At 42.5% G+C, this 18,582-nt stretch overlaps 1 protein-coding gene across 2 annotated transcripts in view; it reads right to left on the bottom strand.

The window, feature by feature from the left end:
• Positions 1-16,686, bottom strand: part of Crybg3 (crystallin beta-gamma domain containing 3) — a 119,903-nt gene extending 103,217 nt beyond the window's left edge. For both annotated transcript variants that reach the window (XM_038344795.1, XM_038344796.1), the window contains exon 1: positions 16,444-16,686. In XM_038344795.1, the coding sequence (XP_038200723.1) occupies positions 16,444-16,592 (149 nt within the window). In that variant the 5' untranslated portion in view covers positions 16,593-16,686. The remainder of the gene's footprint in view (positions 1-16,443) is intronic.
• Between the last annotated feature and the right edge of the window lie 1,896 nt (positions 16,687-18,582).

The raw sequence follows: 18,582 nt of genomic DNA, 5'->3' as shown, positions 1-18,582 counted from the left end.
GAGAAGGAGGAAGAGAAAACACAATAGCAAGGACACTCAAAATAGTTGATACTGGCATGCTGCTTAGCAAAAAATGAGCTGATGAGACCCAAAAAAACTGGTACTTTCAGATCCAAAAACATAAGCCATATAGTGCCAAACATCATGTAAGACAACAGTCTATTCCTATGGTTTGCTCATAATGTGAAATATTTCAATAGTAATATTTTTAGAAGGCATTCAGTTAGCTCATCGTAGGGAATAAAAGGCAAGAACCACTATTACAAACAGACACAAGTTACTTGGCATCTCTAAGTAGCCTTGTCTTACTTAACCAAAAGAGCACAAATATAAAGGTCAACATAACATACAAGCTCCTCATTTCTAAGCAACCTTATAAAGATGGTATCTGAAAGCAAGGACTCCAACATGTGGCCTTTAAGCATTTACTTGCTTTGTGCTAGACATAAAACAAACTTCTGGATAATGAAAACAGAAGGTATATTAGCATCCTAAACTTAAGATAATTCCCATGAGGTTCTGGTCCATCATCTAAAATTACTTTTTTTCTTGTTTTTAACTAAGTTCTAACAAGATAATGGAATCCTTGACAGCTAAGAAACATGAAGCTGGTTCCATTAATTAACCAACCCAACAGATACAAAGCATGTTGTAGGCATCCTCCCTGGCCCTAAGGGTGTGGCAGTAAGGAAAAGAAAAACAAAACAAAACAAAACTTTGTCTTCTTCAAGCCTTCTGAACATATAGCAGAATAGCCCAGGGTGCTGCGTTTATAAAACAAACATCTTATTGTCAAGACTAAAGTGGGCAGAGAAATCTACATTGTAACAATCACCCCCATTCCCAGGTGTTCAGCTGAGGTCACTCTCTGACACTATATTCTTGAACAATGAATTGAGTGCCTCTCTGAATTCAGCTGAAATCCATGCCTGGTGGTTACATAGGGAAGAGAGAAATCTGGTCAGGAAGATGGCTATTTAATACTAATCTCATAGGGTCAGTGTTGATGCACAAAGATTAAATATTAACTAGAAAACTCAGAGAATATTAATTCCAAACAGTGTTGCTGCTCAAACTCAGCACTAATTGTGACTATAATGAGCACCCAGAGTAGGATCCACAGTGAGAAATCACCTCACTGCAGTCCACATCACTGCCAGAAAAAACTCATGTGGTCAAAGAGCTACTTCCTGGACCTAGGGAGGACAGGCTTGACAAAGCGGCCTTTTATTGAACAAAGTTTCTTGGGGGTTGGGGGAGCAAATATTTAGGCTTATGCCTTCCAAACAGCTTGGCTTCTTTCTAAAATAAGCATGCCAGTGGGGCGTGGTCAGTGGGGTGGGGAAGACACTCTTGGAAAGGAAAGAATGAGCTCCACTACCTGACTCCTATAACACTTGTCCTCCTGTGGCATTTTTTTTTTTAATCACACATCATGATTCTGGCTTTGTTAGAAAAATCCAGAACTAATAAAGATCTGAGTACAGTTCCCTTAAATGTCTTAGGGATGTTTAGCCTCTTCTCTACAGATGCAGGAGCGGAGGATGGAGGAGAATTTTAGTGAGAAGCTCTAAAGATGCTGGAATGGATGATGTTTTGACATTTCTAGAGATGAGGCAACCTCTGATGGCAGGACATCATCGGCAGTCATTCTGAACACTGCTAAACACAAGGGCACTTAACCTCTTGGGAAAGTCCGCACACCTAAGCATCACCTGCCAAGTGGCTGTCCCTGGGGAAGTTGGCCACACCTAACCTTTTCTGTTTAGAACTGATATTCTCTGTGTCTTTTATTCCTCTCAGCCCGTGATGCCTGAAATTGTGTCCCCTCTCTGCATGTTCATTTCCATGGCACAAGGGAAACTATCTCACGGGTCTACAGCCACAGGATGGGCAACAGAACAAGGAAAGGGAAAGGCACCAGGGCAGGTCTACATGGTTTGCTCCCTCCTCACTAATATCAGCTGGATTTAGACCCTGACCACTAAGCCATGTCTCCCATTGAAGCCCCGTTAGGCCTGTCCTTCCTGGCACATTGCTTCTCACCACACAGCTTACCTGACCTAACTCCTGTGATGAAACTTTGCTCGGTGTTCTACTGATGTCTATTATAAATTAAGCTGGCTTTTATGTACTATCCGGCAATCCCATCTAGTAAGCCCTATTCTGTCTCTATGAAAGAGATTGCCACATCAGTGATTCAGAGACAACCACCTGGAAAACTGTCCTTTTGTAAATGACGACTGCCAGCAATAGAACAGTACTTGTACTTTTTTAATGACCATTAACAGGACATAAAGCAGGTGGTTATGACACTATTTCTGGTCTCCAAATGCAAAGGTAACTAGAGGCTGCAATTTTCAGGCAGTCAAACAGCATGCATTTCAGCTCAAACATCTGGCATTCAAATGATTTCAGAAATCTTTGGAGGAAAAAAAAATCCAGGGAAGAAGGAAACGTAATGGATACGAGGAGATCTGGTTGCTCTGCAACCTTAGCGTATCTGGCACTGCTCTACTCCATATGCTGGCCTTCTGGGATGCTCATCTCTGTGATGCTTTATTTTCGGTCCTCCCTCTCCGTCCCACAACACAAGCCCATAATTACAGTTCAGTCCTAGTCTGTGGAGTGAAACTCCCAGCAGCCTGAGCTGTACTGGCTTCCACTCACTGATCTTGTACAACTGCTTCTTCCTTCCCACTCACGCCCTTCAGACTCTGAACATCTGTGACCCACCTCATGAGATGTGAAGCAACATCAGGAACCGTTGGCTTTGAGAGGAATTCTCAAACTGATACTATAACTGTTTTTAAAATAGGGTATTTGGGGGTGGAGCACAAATCAGTGAGAGAGGGCTTGTCTAAGTACAAGACTGGCTAGAAGTTAGCTCACCAGTATCACAAAAAGTTTAAAAAAAAATACTAGCACAGGATAGTCATCCACATACCATTCAAAAAACAGTTCTGAAGGAGGACTGGAGACCAAAAGATAAGCCAAACTGTCTTCCCAGAGTTCTACAGAGCCTAGCCACGGCTGACCTCCCCCTCCAACTCATATCCTTCCTTTTCTGTAATTCCAAGATAAACATATAAGCACATGACCATGAAAAATATTCAAAATGTAAACTATATTTCAGCTTCTTGCTAGGTAGGGTCTCCCCACTGCTAATTCATCTGGTTCTGCCCCCTTCCCATATCATGGACACTCTTCCCTCCATTCTGTTGGGTCTGCCTATACCATCCATCACACAATACTGTGAATCCTCAGGACCTTCAGAATGGTATGCATCCTCTTATTCTGGAAAGCTCTTGTTTGGATGTGTCCCTGCATCACTCCCAGGTACAGTCCAGATCTCTGCTCAAGTGCTACCTGTAGAAGGCTTTGATGATCACACTTTCTAACCCTTACTCTAGACCCCTCACTTCCATCCTGCCTTGTTCTTTCATCCTGCATTTGCTAAACTTTAAAGCATGCTATGTATCAAGTTATACCATTTATATTCTTCTCTTATCCAGAATACAAAATCTATGCAAGTAAAGATGTTTAGATACTTAGACAAGATCTTGATTAATGATGGCAGGTACAACTAACATTTTTATAAGGATTTAATTTTAAGGTTTTATTACTTAAACGTGTACTATTGTGGAAAATATTAAAGAACTATTGTTGAGAGGATATACATAAATTTCAATCCCAAAGGAAACATTTTATTTGTAAAAAATATCTGCATATGTAGACATATACATGGATGGGACATGTCTTTGAGAACACAGAGTTCTGAACTTGCCTTTATTTTATATTTTCATAGAATTTAATGTCTGTTTTATAAAATCATAAATTACTATTAAGAGGTTTTAAATGATATAGTACTGTAGCCGAGTCATAGAAAAAGAAATTGATGAAAATACAACTAAGAAGAAATAACTAGACACAAACTATAAATATTGCACAATGGCGAATTCCGTGTTTCATAATATATGCCACACTATCAAAGCATATCCTTACCTAACTACTTAGAACAGTGTAGCAACCAGAGTCAATATAGATCACAGCTTCAACTTTGACTAACCAGCAAGAGGCCACCTCCAGTTAGAACATGACCCCCGGTGCTTCACCAGAAAGCAAAAGCAGAGTTCACACCTAACCAGTTGCCAGTATTGAGATGTAAAGTGCAAAATATCCAGCAGGGGAAGGAAGGCTGGCAATTAGAAGAGAGAAAATTCTGATTGGTCACTATGTCAATGCTATGCCACTGTCTTAGGGTTTCTATTGCTGTGAAGAGACCATGAGCATGGCAACTCTTATAAAGGAAAACATTTAATTGTGGTGCCTCACTTGACAGTTCAGAGGTTTTGTCTGTTATTGGCATGGAGGGAAGCAAGGCACCACACAGGCAGACAGGGTGCTGGAGAAGGAGCTGAGAGTATCTTGATTTACAGGCAACAAGGAGTGGTCTGTCTCTCTGGACATGGTTTGAGCATATATAAGACCTCAAAGCCCAGCTCCACGGTGACATAATTCCTCCATAAGACACCTAAATTTTGCATGCAAATGGATGGAAATAGAAAACACCATCCTGAGTGAGGTAACCCAGGCCCAAAAAGATGAACATGGGATCACTCATAATTGGTTTCTAGCCATAATTAAAGGACATCGAGCCTATAGTTCGTGATCCTAGAGAAGCTAAATAAGAAGGTGAACCCAAAGAATAACATATAATTGTCCTCCTGGATATTGGAAGTAGACAAGATTGCCGGGCAAAAATTGGGAAATTGGGGGTGGGGTGGGGTGGGGCTAAGGGGAGATGGGCAGAGAAAAGTGTGAAGGGGAGGATTGGGAGAGCTTGGGGGAATGGGATGGTTGGGATATAGGAAGGGTGGATGTGGGAATAGGGAAGTATATATCTTAATTAAGGGAGCCATTCTAGGGTTGGCTGAGACTTGACTCTAGAGGGGTTCCCAGGTATCCAGGGAGATGCCTCCAGCTAGGTCCTTGGGCAGCTGAGGAGAGGGAGCCAGAAATGGCCAGATCCTATAGCCATACTGATGAATATCTTGCATATCACCATGGAGATAGAGACAGAGCCCCACAATGGAGCACCGGACTGAGCTCCCAAGGTCCAAATGAGGAGCAAAAGGAGGGAGATCATGAGCAAGGAATTCAGGACCACGAGGGGTGCACCCACCCACTGAGATGGTGGGGCTGATCTAACCAGAGCTTACCAAGGCCAGCTGGACTGGGACGGAAAAAGCACGAGATAAAACCAGACTCCCTGAACATGGCGGACAATGAGGGCAGCTGAGAAGCCAAGGACAATGGCACTGGATTTTGATCCTACTACACATACTGGCTTTGGGGGGGCCTAGCCTGTTTGGATGCTCACCTTCCTAGACCTGGATGGAGGGGGGAGGACCTTGGACTTCCCACAGGGCAAGGAATCCTTACTGCTCTTTGGACAGGAGAGGGAGGGGGAGTTGAGTGGGGGAGGGGGAGGCAAATGGGAGGTGGGGAAGAGGCAGAAATTTTTAATAAAAAAAAGACACCTACTCTAAAAAGGCCACACTTCCTAATAGTGCCACTCCCTTTTTCTATTGAAACCACTGCAACCAATGAAATCACCAATATTTTGAGAGCCACCTCGGAGTTCTAGCCATCATTATGGGTCTTTCTTCTGACAGTTTCAGAGAAATTGGACTGAACACCTAATGTTTTTTTTTTATTTTGTTTTGATTTTTGAGACAGGGTCTCACTGTGTGTCCCTGGCTGTCCTGGAACTAGCTCTGTGTAGCACTAATAATAAAAACCCAGAGTCAAATTGGGGTTCAACCTGAAAAGCAAAAAAGAAGACAAGTCACTAGAGAAGTCTTACATCTACCAAGGCTGGTGACCGCAGACTAAGTAGACTAAGCCTCTCTCTCCACTCATTTTATATTCCCTCTAGTGCTGTAATTAAAGGCATATGACTCCCTAGTACTGGAATTAAAGGTGTGAGAGGCACTACCACCTGGAAGTGTTTCTGCATTGATCTTGTGTAGCCCAGGGTGGCCTTGAACTCAGAGCCTACCTCTGTCTTCCCAAATCCTGGGATTAAAGGTGTGTGGCATCACTAGTAGCTGAGATTTGCCCTTCCGATATTTAGGCAGGTTTTATTAAAACATAAATAATATATCACTATAGCTCTGTACACCAGGCTGGCCTCGAACTCAGAGATCCACCTGCCTCTGTTTCCGGTACTGGGATTAAAGGCAATAAGTAGAGACCTTGACTGTGCTATCCTTCAGCAACTGTGGCCCGTGGAGCAAGGGAAGGTTATGGAGTTCAGAGCATAATCAATAAAAAGCTTAACAGTGATACTCAGACTTCTCTGTAAAGTTTTGAGAAAACATTTCTATTTTGTCCTTTTGTAAAACACTAAAATAACAGTGAATAAGTAGATAACAGGAAATCAGTTACTAGATAAAATGAGCCAGGGGTACAGCATCCGAGAGTTTGGAAGAGCAGTCAGACAAACTGGTTAGTTAGCACAGTGTAAATGGCTGCAAAAGCAGTTGTCATTTTGGCGTAGCCTAAGAATTCCAGAAAAATTCCAGTGACTTAGAACAAAAGTAAGGGAAGAAACACAAGGCTGAAACTGTTAAAGGGCATCCCAAATAACATCCAGAATCTACAGACATTTGGTATGAAATTAGAAAAAAAAATAATGTCTTCAAGGTCTGTAATCCAAGCCCAGTACAAGGGACCAAAGAAAGGGGAGTTTTGGAAAAACTCTTCAACCTATTCGGTTAAGAGAAAAAGGAAAAGGAACAGTGACTGCCAGCCAACATGAAAAGGAGCCTACAGGAAATCTATTATTCACCTTTGTACTGGATTTAAAGGAGATTAGATTTTCTCAAAATTTACAAAGGGGAAAAATTAGTCACATATAAAAAGGCCTCCACATGAGATTACTAGGAAAAGTCTCCAAAGCAAGAGAATTAAAGGAAATGGAGAAATAGCTTCAGAATCCATACAGAAAAGAGTTCAGAAATGTAAAAACTAAAAAATGTATCTCACATCCACTATTTCTTGTTGGACATAATCCTGCATAACCAGGGACTTAACTAAGGCAAACATGAAATCCAAAAATGGAGGGAGCTGGTATAGACTTGGATAAGGGGAGGAATGAGATAAGCGGAAGAAGATCTCGGGAGCATAGAGGTGAACGGGGCAATGTCATTTCGAAATATGGACAGAATGTTTTGTAAACGTGCTTGGGCGTCCTAGTAGTAGTAACAGTGAAGAAAAACAAAAAATGGAGCAGTTTGCTCCAGGAAAAAACCAAAGGTCACATAAGGAAAAGGAATCATAATACAGGGCTCATCTAAAACAAAATAAATTTACACAGAAATAAAAATCTGAAGACTCAATTTTTATTTAACCCCTCAAATGATAGTAATTGTTTAAAGAAGTGAAGATAAAGATTCATCATAGTCGGAAGTTAACAGATACAACCTAAAATGAGTAAATAATAAGGCATTATTTAGACTGACACAAATACTGGAAGAAATAGATTATGTGTAATTAAAGCAATTTATGTTTAAAAAAAATCTCAAGAATGGGTTTTCACTTCTTGATTGTTTCTACATCCCGCTGCTTTCCACCATGGTAATTATTTTTTTAGAAAGGAGTATAGAAGTGTGCCATTGTGGTGGTGTATGCCTGTAATCCTGGTACCAAGGATGCTAAGGCGGGAAAGTCATAAGTTCAAGGCCAACTTGAGCTACACGGTGAGTATGAGGTTATCTAAAGAGTGATACCCAGTCTCAGGAAAGGAAGAAAAAGGGAGTGGCATGGTAGGTAAAGAGAGAGAGAAACCTAGGTTACATCTTGCTCACTGGTGGATTCCAGAACCTAGGAGACTGCCTGACACAAAGGACATTCGAGTCTTGTAGACTTGTAGATAGATGCTTTTAAGTCATGGGACCCAAATGGGGAGGCACACGTGGAAGAACTGATACATTTTTGCATATGAATTTTCCAATAAAATATTAGTTTTCCTAATATACAAAGCACATTCACTTTACATATCTATCAGCCTGAAGAGACTTGGGTGGCATGCAAAAGCTAGGCCTAGGAGTTATGAGGCAATTATCCTGTATTGAACTTGGTCACAGTGGAGGGCAGATGGCCTCTAAATGAGTTAAGAGTTCTGTGATTTCATCTGTTCATTCATTTTTTTTTAAAGATTTTCTTATGTGCATTAGTGTTTTTTCTGCACTCATGTCTGTGTGATGGTGTTGGATCCCCTGCAACTGTAGTTACAGACAGTTGTGAGCCACAGTGTGGGTGCTGGGTCCTTTGGAAGAGTAGCCAGTGCTCTTAACCACTGAGCCACGTCTCCAGCCCTATTCCACCCAGTTTTACATTATAGATTGATAATGCATTCATCTCAATTATACCTGTAGAGAGTGTCAAAAAAAAAAAAAACAGAAAAACAAATAGTCCTACAGTGTATACAATACAACTACTTACATCCTTAACCAGATTTTTTCTTCCTTGAAAAAAGTTATTGTAGTCTGTTCTTCTTGGATCAGTAATTTTTAGATTTTCTTCTTTTACAGACAAATGTTCAGCAGGTCTCAGACCAGTCTCTTTTCTTTCTATAATAGGTAATTCACACAAGTTTTAAGTGTCAGGAACTGTAAAAGGAAGTCTCCCTGCTGCCTGGCCCTTAACTCAGCCTGCACCTCTAGCAGAGCCCCTTCAGTCCCTCCCTTTTTCTGCTTTGTACCCTGCTGCATTTTCTTTTCTTTTTTTTTTTTGGTTTTTCGAGACAGGGTTTCTCTGCAGCTTTTTTAGAGACTGTCCTGGAACTAGCTCTTGTAGACCAGGCTGGCCTCGAACTCACAGAGATCCGCCTGCCTCTGCCTCCCGAGTGCTGGGATTAAAGGCGTGCGCCACCACCGCCCAACGTACCTTGGAGACATCTCCTTAAGGCATAAAGCAAGTTCTGTCATTCTTTCCCAACAGGAACATGACATTAATATGTCAATATTAGATAGAGGTACAGTTTATTCACAGGAATCTAATTTTCATTTTCATTTTTTGCTAAAAATAGTGCTGCAGTCACTAAACTCTCAAGCAGTTTAACCTGTCACCAACTTTTGTGCAATGGGTCTCTGAAATCGCTAGAAATACCCGTTTCCCTCCAAAGTGGTGCTATCAATTTACTCTCGCCAGTTACTTTTACATTTCAGTGGCAAAACACCATGACCAAGGTAACTTACAAAAGAATCCATTTAACTGGGCTTCTAGTTTCAAAGGGTTAAAGTCCATAAGAGCAAAGGCAGTATAGGATGGCTGGAAGAACTGAGAGCTTACAACTGAACAGGCAAGGAGGAGGTAGGGAAAGCTAACAGGTAATGGTGTGGGCTTTTAAAACCCACAGTAACGTAATTCCTACAAGGCCTCGTCTCCTAATCCTTCTAAACAGTTCTACCAACTGGGGACCAAATATTCAAATATATGAGCATACGAATGCTATTCTCATTCACATCACAACCCTCCTTTAGGAGCAGTATCCTGTTTATCCATTTCAAAATGGAGTTTTGCTTATTGAATAGACAGAAAATGCTATCTTCCTATAATTTTAACTTTTATCTATTTGAGACTGACTTGTATATTTAAATACAGATTCATAATTCATACAATATATACATTTGCTTTCCTCCCCCAGCTCAGAAGACTATAAATTCTTTACTGTACAGACACTGACCTATTCCACATGGCCAGATGTCTAGCTGCATGCAATTGTCTGTTTCCATTCGGACACATTTCCCAAGGCCAGTCTTCTCTTACAGCTTTTTCCAACTAAAGCACAGAATACTGTCACATAATGTAGGCTTTGGATTTGGAAAGAACCACCTGCCTTCTGATTCTACTGCTGGCACCGTGAGACATTTGATACCCAATCCTTCAATCCTATGTGTGTGAGAGACGAAGTAAAGAAACTTCTCCCAACACTGCACAGAGGATTACAATAAAAAAAAAAATTATATCTGTTCAAATTCCCAAGCACAGGACTCTCATAAAATGTTCGTTTCATTCTGTCATCGCTAATCTGCCAGAAAATACCTAGGTGGCTAAGCTGACTGCTATTTCTGTGTTTGGGGACACTTCCCTGGAATGATTCCAGAAGTTGAACACTGAAGGAGAGTCCTGACAGAGGTGTTCCACCACTTAGCTGGTAACACCTACCCGCTGAACACTGGAGGTGAATTATTTCTAGCTGCAAACCTCCAACAGGTCCTCTTGCAGCCTCGAACTATTCAGTGCACAGATCACTACCCTCTTGGAACGCTGAGTCCTCAAGGAATGCACTTTCTGGCTCCACCTATGAATAAATTCTTGTTGAGGCTGCAGAGTCAAGGAGGAGAGAGAGAGAAAAAACACTACTGTCTTCCTCTAGCTGGAGCTATGACCACATATTAGCTCCCACACTATTCTGAGCTAACAACACTAAGCAAAATATACTCGGGAAAAAGCCGCTGTGAGATTTGAGGCCCAATTAAAATTTTTATCCAATATATGACGTTAATGAAGAAATACGGGATAATGAGATGGCTCACCCGGTAAAGGTAATTGTTTTCAAGCCTAACAACTGAGTTCAATCCTAGGGATTTCAGGGTGGGAGACAAAAACAGAACCCTGCAAGTTGCCCTTGAACATTCACACACAGGCATCCATGTATATATACACACATAAAAATACAAATAAGCAAAATAAATGCAACATATTTTTCTAAACAGAAAAATGATCTGAACCAAACAAATCACCCATGCCAAAAATATATTAAGTTTATACTGAGGTCGGTTTTACTCAGTCATCTTTATATGTTCATTATGCAGCATCATATTGGGGACACATGCACAAAGAAACCACATCAGCTCGTAGAGTTCAGAGACTTGGATTAACTACAATCTCTTCACCTTTTATCTCATGGCAGCTCTCTTTTCACTGGAACCCCGGGCTGAGTTTATGTCTCTCTACACATTCCTGCCACCTCTGTTTTATTTAGCATTTCTTACACAGCTAAGCTTCCACTATTTCATTGGATCCTTGAGTAAGAAATGCAATACTTTGTTGAGGGATTATTTTCTGTTTTACAAACTGTCATTATTCTTTCTATATATTTTCCACTGATGAATAAAACTGCTAAAACACATCTCTGGCTCCATAAAGGCAGGAGTTCTGATTACAATGCCAGTAGAGTTAGATTGCATAACTAAATCCTTTCCCAAAGACCCCTACAGCAAGAATTCACAAATGAGCGATCCCACAGGCAGCCTATGAAAACCAGGGGGGAGGTGGGGGAATCTCACAAAAGGTAGAGTCTTGAAACCCTAAAACAGCTTAGCATTTCTTCTCTCCTGCCAAGAGTAAGTTCCATGCTCCAAGTTAGCCTGGCAGAATAATGAGATACACACCTCTGAGGGCTTCTAGAATTTACTAGGCATTTTGTACTACTTCAAGTATGAATTGCTGGCATGTCCTTATTCACCTCAGCTTAACCAAAAGGTCGATAGCTCTCAGCCTGGTCATTAGAAGATTTTCTTTTTTTGCAATCCTATCTTGTGCTCTAAAGCCCATTAGCTTCCTGACCTCTGTCATTCAACACCTTCAGTTGTGAAGACAGGCACAAACACCTTCCAACTTCATTTCACAAACCCACTTGGTGAGTAAAGTGCTACCCTTGGCTGAAAAGTCACTAGATGACCTCTTTTAAACCACAGCACAGATTCACTCTTATCTGTATTTGGGAAAGACACCAAGGTAAGACACAACTCCTGACCTTGAGTTTAGGAAGCCTGTCTTACCCCTCTTCTGTCACTGATACTCTTAACAGTTCACTGAAAGTCAAAGTCAAGTGCCCACTCTAACAAAGCACTTCTTTATTCAAATGTGAGTTTTGTTTGTTTGTTTGTGATATAGAATTCATTACATAACTTACACTTGAATAGGAAGCAATCCTCTTGCCTCAGCCTCTGAAATGCCAGGACTACAGGAATGATCCAATATACCCAGCTTTTCTGGCTCTGTTTTTTTTTTTTTTATTCAAGACAGGTTTCTCTTTGTAGCTCTAGCTGTCCTAGAACTCACTCTGTAGAGCAGGCTGGCCTCAAACTCAGAGCGATCCTCTTGCTTCTGCCTCCCTGAGTGCTGGGATTAAAGGTATGTGCCACAATGACCCAGCCATACCCATCTTTTAACATAATGTTGAAAAACTATGATTTTGAAGGGTGGAAGAGAAACTGGCATCTAATGAACCAAAGCAATGAAGTCAGAGACCTAAATTCAATCCTTACCCTTGGGTCTTACTCCCCTGTGATCACAGGTAAATCACTCTCCATTGGGAGTGTTGCCACTTCCCCTCCATCCACCCGCCTAAAGGTGTTCTGAGTTAGCCAAATGAACAGAGATGCTACCGGCAATTGGTAGGTGGAAATCAAGGGCATCAGATGTCCTGCAATGAATGGACTGGAGAGTGAGTTTAAAGAACCATTACACCCCAAATACAAATAGAATCCACCATTAAGAACTGCCTTATCCTCAGTGTCTTCAAAACTGTAAGAGGCTTCAAAGTGTAGCACTCTGTTAGCCTGTCCTGTAAATGAGAAACTCAAGCAAAAGTTTTCTGCCCAGGGTAAGTACACAATCAGTACTTGAGAAATGTCTTATCACGTGTGCACTCCCCTTTTGACTTACAGGTATTGCATGGAACCTGTAAACAGGTTCACCGTGTGGCACAACAAGAAGCTTGTGCAATCATTTTCACAAAGCAGATAAAATAAGAAGGCAGGGGTTCACCTACAAAGCTTCACACTCAACCATATCCATTTAACAAAGCCATTTAAAAAGCAAACAAACAAAAATTCCCAGTGAAAAGCCAACCATTCTCTCTAGAGACCTAATTTTCTAGATGCCTCTCTCGGTGTCCTGTCAACATACCTCTCCTAACACCTTAAATTCCTTCAGGTCCCTTGTACCATCTGCCATATCTGCTCCTATTTCTCCTATCCTCCCAAGTTCTCTACCAACAGAAACATCCACAATTCACAGAAGGTCATTTAAAGTCACCGAAGTCATAAGACCCCCACTGGGCTCTTCTATCTCTTCTAAGGGGTCCAGTCTTATGTGTCAGTCAACTGAGCTGAACAATACAATGACAACTGTCAAAAAGAAACATTGAAATCTGGCAGGTTTTTGTTTGTTTTTTCAAAACAGGTTTCTCTGTATAGCTCTCGCTGTCCTGAAACTTGTTCCCTAGACCAGGCAGGCCTTGAACTCAGAGACCTGCCTGCCTCCGCCTCCAAAGTGTTGGATTAAAGGTGTGTGCCATCACTGCTTGGACAATTCTGCAAGTTCTTGAAAGTTCCCTGTGAAAACTTTTAATTAATTTTCATTTCCAAATAATCTGTGCTGGCATAAGCACTTCAGAATCTGATCAACTAACACATCAGTTTAAATACTCAACAAAAGGTGATCCTTAACCTTCTCTGATTGCTGAAGGTTTAATGAGAACACAGTAGCAGCAAACAATAAATAAATGATGTGTTCACACCAGGTGAAGCCCAAGCAGCACAAAGCACACATTGAAAACAAAGGTTGTCTTACATTCCAAACAGGGAAAGATAAAGAACTACGAAAATGTGTGGGTTATCGTAGAGACCTGGCAGCCTCCAAAAACCCTGTGTTTATCCCAACGTATCCCACTGGCCTTTGTTTTCATCGGTAGTGAACAAACATCTGGGGATGGAGATGTCATAAACTTGCCTTTCATTAGTCTCGTTAATATTAATGTTTCATTTTTAATTCTGTTCTTTAGAAGCTGCTAAGGGGTTCTGTTCTTAAGAAGTGTGTATCCTGTTTTGTATTTGGGCATGAGTAAGCTGAGTAATAAAACACGCAATGGCCAACACAATGAGTTCAGGCAGGAGAGGAGCCTAACTAAGCAAGGAAAGCCAGGGAAAACCATCTTATCCCAAGATATGCACAAAAAAGCAGATGTTAATAGGTCATGTACATAAAGGAGCCTCAGTGTTGTGGGCACAGGTGAAGAATAGCTACTTAAATTTAAGCAGCTCTCTTTTTTTGTTTTTTTTTTTAAAGAAAACAAACTTTTTTCATTTTACATACCAATCCCAGTTCCTACTCCTTCCCCTCCTCCCTCCACCATTTCCCCCCCCTACCCCATCCACTCCTCAGAAAGAGTAGGGCACATTGCTTTGAGGAAGTACCAAGGCCCTCCCTACTATATCTAGGCTGAGCAAGGTATACATCCAAAGAGAATGGGTTCCCAAAACACCAGTACGAGCGGTAGGGATAAATCTTAGTGCCACTGCCAATAGCCCCTCATTCTGCCCCAGCCATACAACTGTCACCCATATTCAGAGGGACTAGTTTGGTCCTATGCTGACTCCTTCCCTGTCCGGCCAGAGTTGGTAAGTTCCCATTCGCTCAAGTAAGCTGTTTTAGTGGGTGTCCCCATCATGGTCTTGACCTCTTTGCTCATATTCTCACTCCTCCCACTCTTCAACTGGACTTTGGGAGCTCAGCACAGTGCTGAGACAGCTCTCTTTCAAACTTTTTTTCTTATAGAAAATAGATTGTGATCATTCAAGTATGTCAAAAGTTGTGCCAAATATCACTTCCCAAATCTTAAACTGTTAGACATGTTACAGGTAGTCTTTACTGTTTTTTATGTGGGAGCCCTTTTCTTGGATAGCATTACATGGCTACCTACTATACTAATTTACATCACATCTACTGGACTAACTCTACTACCCTAAAGCCACTACTACAAAGGTGAACCCTGCTCTAACACTAAAGGGGTTAACTGCCATAAAGAGAAACAACCAAAATGTCCCTTTCTTTCTGAAACGGATCACAGTGACAAATTACGACTCCGTTTCCAATCTTGTTAACACCAGGGTTGTTCTATTACTGGGGAAAATGATACTACGGAGTGGTTCCATTTGTCTCATTACACTTTCAATAACGGCTTTGTGTTTGTTTATATCAGTGAAAAGAAAGATGTAAGCCCCTATAAAAGAGCTAAACACCCACACCAGAGATTATCTGCAATCCCCTTAACATCTGGCCAGTTCTAAAACAGATGAGGAGTGCTAGCACACGGGGCGCAATCAAAACTGCCTCCTGAAAAGCCACAGTCCTTGCCCATGGGGTGGTGAGGAGGGTCAGAGAAGCCATAGGTGAAAATGATCTAGGGGCTATATTAGTCAGCCCCAGGCAGAAAGAGTTCAGAATGGAGGAGTGCCTGCCTTAAAAGGGCAAATAGGCCAGGGGAGCAGGCAGTGTTTCAGGACCAGGCTGATAGGAACTGGCCTGCTGACTGCTCTCCACCACTCTCATGTTTCTGACCGTGCTGAGCCTACAGCTTTCACAGCACCGAAGATTGTTAGTGCTGTTACAGCCATGGCAGGAACCACAGCCCAGGTGAGACTTGTCAGATTTCAAAACCATCACCAAGGGCTGTGAAACTTCCAACTTCCAATCTTCACAACCAGGACAATAGCGTCTGAACTTCCAAGGAGAATAACCAGCCAATTATAAATGGCCATTTCTTGGAAAGATGTATTTGGCTAACAGGTGATCATAATGGAAACGTTTCACAATTAGGAAAACCAAGGAGCACAAAGGACTAACAGCAAATCACAAACCCTAAATAGTAATGGAACTAGAACCGTCAGTTGTTTCCGATCCATTTTCTTTGAAGTCTATCAGCAAGTCTTTAGTATGAGGTAAATATAGCTCTCTAGAGGGCAACCTTCCAAGGACATGGGTTACAGGTTCTTCTGGTGCAACCGAAGTTGGCCTCACTTCTCAACCAAAAAAAAAAAAAAAAAAGTTTAAAGGAGCGAGCTACCGCCTTCAGGGAGGATGAGATTTTAAAACGGGCATTTTAATGAAACGAATCTTTTAAAATGTCAATTTTTAAAGTAGCATGGGGTAGAGGAAAAAAGATTATGGAAAGAGGGCACGCACTAATGATTAAACCAGCTCCAGCCCTGGTTCCCAGAATCTGAGCGCTTCAGACAGATGCCCCAAGTGAGATAGGAACGAGGAAGGGCGGCATCATTTAAACTATAAACAAATCTGGGATGACTTCGGATTCTGGATGAAGTCTAGGGAAGCTCTCCTCGCAACTCTTTTACGAATAACTTCGAGGAAAAACTAAAGACAGCAAAGCACCCGTGGAGGGGGAGAGGCTCCCTCGGCCGAGTGGAGTGGACAGATTGGTGAGCCCCGATGGCGGCGGGAAAGGAAGCGCGCGCAGGGAACCGGCCTGGGACAAGAACTTCGCCAGATCTAAGCCACCCAGGGCGGGACCGGAGGAAACCGAGCAAAGCAAAAGGGAGCGAACAGCGCCCCCGCGGCTCCCACCTGGAGGCGCCCCGACTCGCGCCGGTCGTCTGGCCGGTCCCCGGCTTCTCCTCCTCTTCCTCTTCCTTGTCCCGGGAAGGGTTCCGCGGAGCGAAGAACCGGGAGAAGCTGTGCCAGGGGGCGCTGCCCCTCCTGCGGCCGCCGGACATGTCCCCCGAGCGGCCGCGCCGTCCGCTGGCCCCGACGAGGCGGTGGCCGGAGCGCGGGTGGCCGCAGCCCTGACCTGCCGTGAGCAGCCGGAGTCGGCACCGGCAGCCAGCGCGGCTCCTCCAGCCCGGCCGGCACGAGCGCTCCCCGTGCGGCTCCTCCTCCCGCCCGCGACCGGAGCAGCCCGCCCCCCGGGAGGAGCCAGCGACAGCCACCGCCCCGCCGCCCGCAGCCAGCAGGTCCCGAGGAGCAGCCTGTGGATGCTGGGCTCTTGCTTCCCGCCCAAGCCACCCCAGCCCGTAGTCCACTTAGTTTTGAGAACAGTTACTGTAAATGCGTTGTCTCCTGCCCATGCTAGTGCAGTTTTAAAAGAGGATCATCAGTGAAGGTCTGTGGAAACACCTGGCAAGAGGCAGCACCCGCGTGCCCTGCTGCCCTGGGACCAATATACAATCATTCTAAAGACAGCTTTAGCCAGCTGGGCAGAAGACTCCGGGGTCCCATATGTCCAGCTGTGGGCAATTTGTTTCTGCTTCAGCTGGCTTAGATGTGAAGTAACTCCCTATCCAGGTGTGCTTTAGTTCTCACCCTTCACCTATGGACTATTCCCAGAATCCTTTCTCAAAAAGACACCGATCACAGGCAAATATGATTCAAGTATGACTCAAACTACAAAATGTTGAAACGAATAGTTTGCTGTTGCGCAGGCATTACTGTAGTCTGCAACCCCAAAGGTTGCAAGGTTAAGCAAAGTTTAAAATGAATATCTGGTTATAATAACATGACTTTATATATAGTGTAGCAGCTAGTGCAGAAAACACAGGGGCATATTTTCCCCAGGTGTTTTGTTTTGTCTAAAGCCAAATTCCAGAAATTCAAGAAAGTGTGGGGGGACATTTAATAAATAAAAATGTTATACAGACAAAACCCACGAAAGTAATCCCCCTCTGTGGCTGGCGAGAAGTGAGCAGGTTACACAGCTAACTGTAAGCCCCAAGGAATTGTAACATTAGTTAGGGAACATCCCAGCTGCTCCTTTGAAGCTTTTTAGTCCATCAATTTAACTGGATTGGAAATTAGTGTAAGAACAAGAAAAGATTAGAATAAGATAAAATTAGATAGCATAAGAAAAGTTTCCAAGCTAACATTATCTTGGAAGAGAATGTGTATAAAAGATCTACTACTCAAAAAGCCCAGAGGGGATCCAAAAGCAAACACCTGGAGCAAAATTCTTTTCTATGACTACCAGGCTTGAAAAATAATATGTATCCCCAAAACAATGTTATCAGCTGCCTCTCCCACTTGTCCGGTGAAGAAAGTGGTCCTTCCACCTCAGTGCCGGCCTGGAAGATGCAAACAGGGAGTCTGTCTGTGGATAAAAGTGACAGGGAGCCAATAAGATTAAGAAGAAACTCTGGTTATAATAATGCAATTTCTCTCAGAATTAGATGCAACAGAAAATGCTACAGTAGTCTACACATTAATATTTCTGTATAGCCCGTCTCCTGGGAACATGCATTGGAATCACAATATGGAAAGTCCTTGGTATTGAATTTTCATTTATTTGCTTTCCCAATATTTACCAGATTTTTAGATGTTCTACAGTCTTAAGTCTAAAGTTTTAATAATAGACGCCTGAATTCTAAATTCTAAGATTTCATTATGGAATCTGTGGAAAAAATTTCAATTTTAGAGTTATAGGGATCTTAGAGATACAATTTTGCTCAGTCATTTTCATTCTGCTTTCATCTCGACATTTAGTAAGTGGTCGAGACAAGAGCATTCTTACTGTGAAGCTGATTAAGTTTGAAGCCACCTCATAGCCTTCTCCGGTGTGAGCAATGTAATTGGATGGTCACATGTTCTTAGATGACTGTGAAAAATTTTTAAAAATGCAATAAAAAGAAGAGACCAGTCCAAAAGAGGGAGAAACGGTAATATGAGCAAAGGGGTCAAGAGCATAATGGGGAAACGCACAGAAACAGGTAATCT

The sequence above is a fragment of the Arvicola amphibius genome, chromosome 10 (assembly GCF_903992535.2).
Source record: "Arvicola amphibius chromosome 10, mArvAmp1.2, whole genome shotgun sequence".
NCBI classification, from domain to species: domain Eukaryota; kingdom Metazoa; phylum Chordata; class Mammalia; order Rodentia; family Cricetidae; genus Arvicola; species Arvicola amphibius.
Note: the sequence above shows the minus strand (reverse complement) of the source record. Positions and strands in the feature narration are given on the sequence as shown.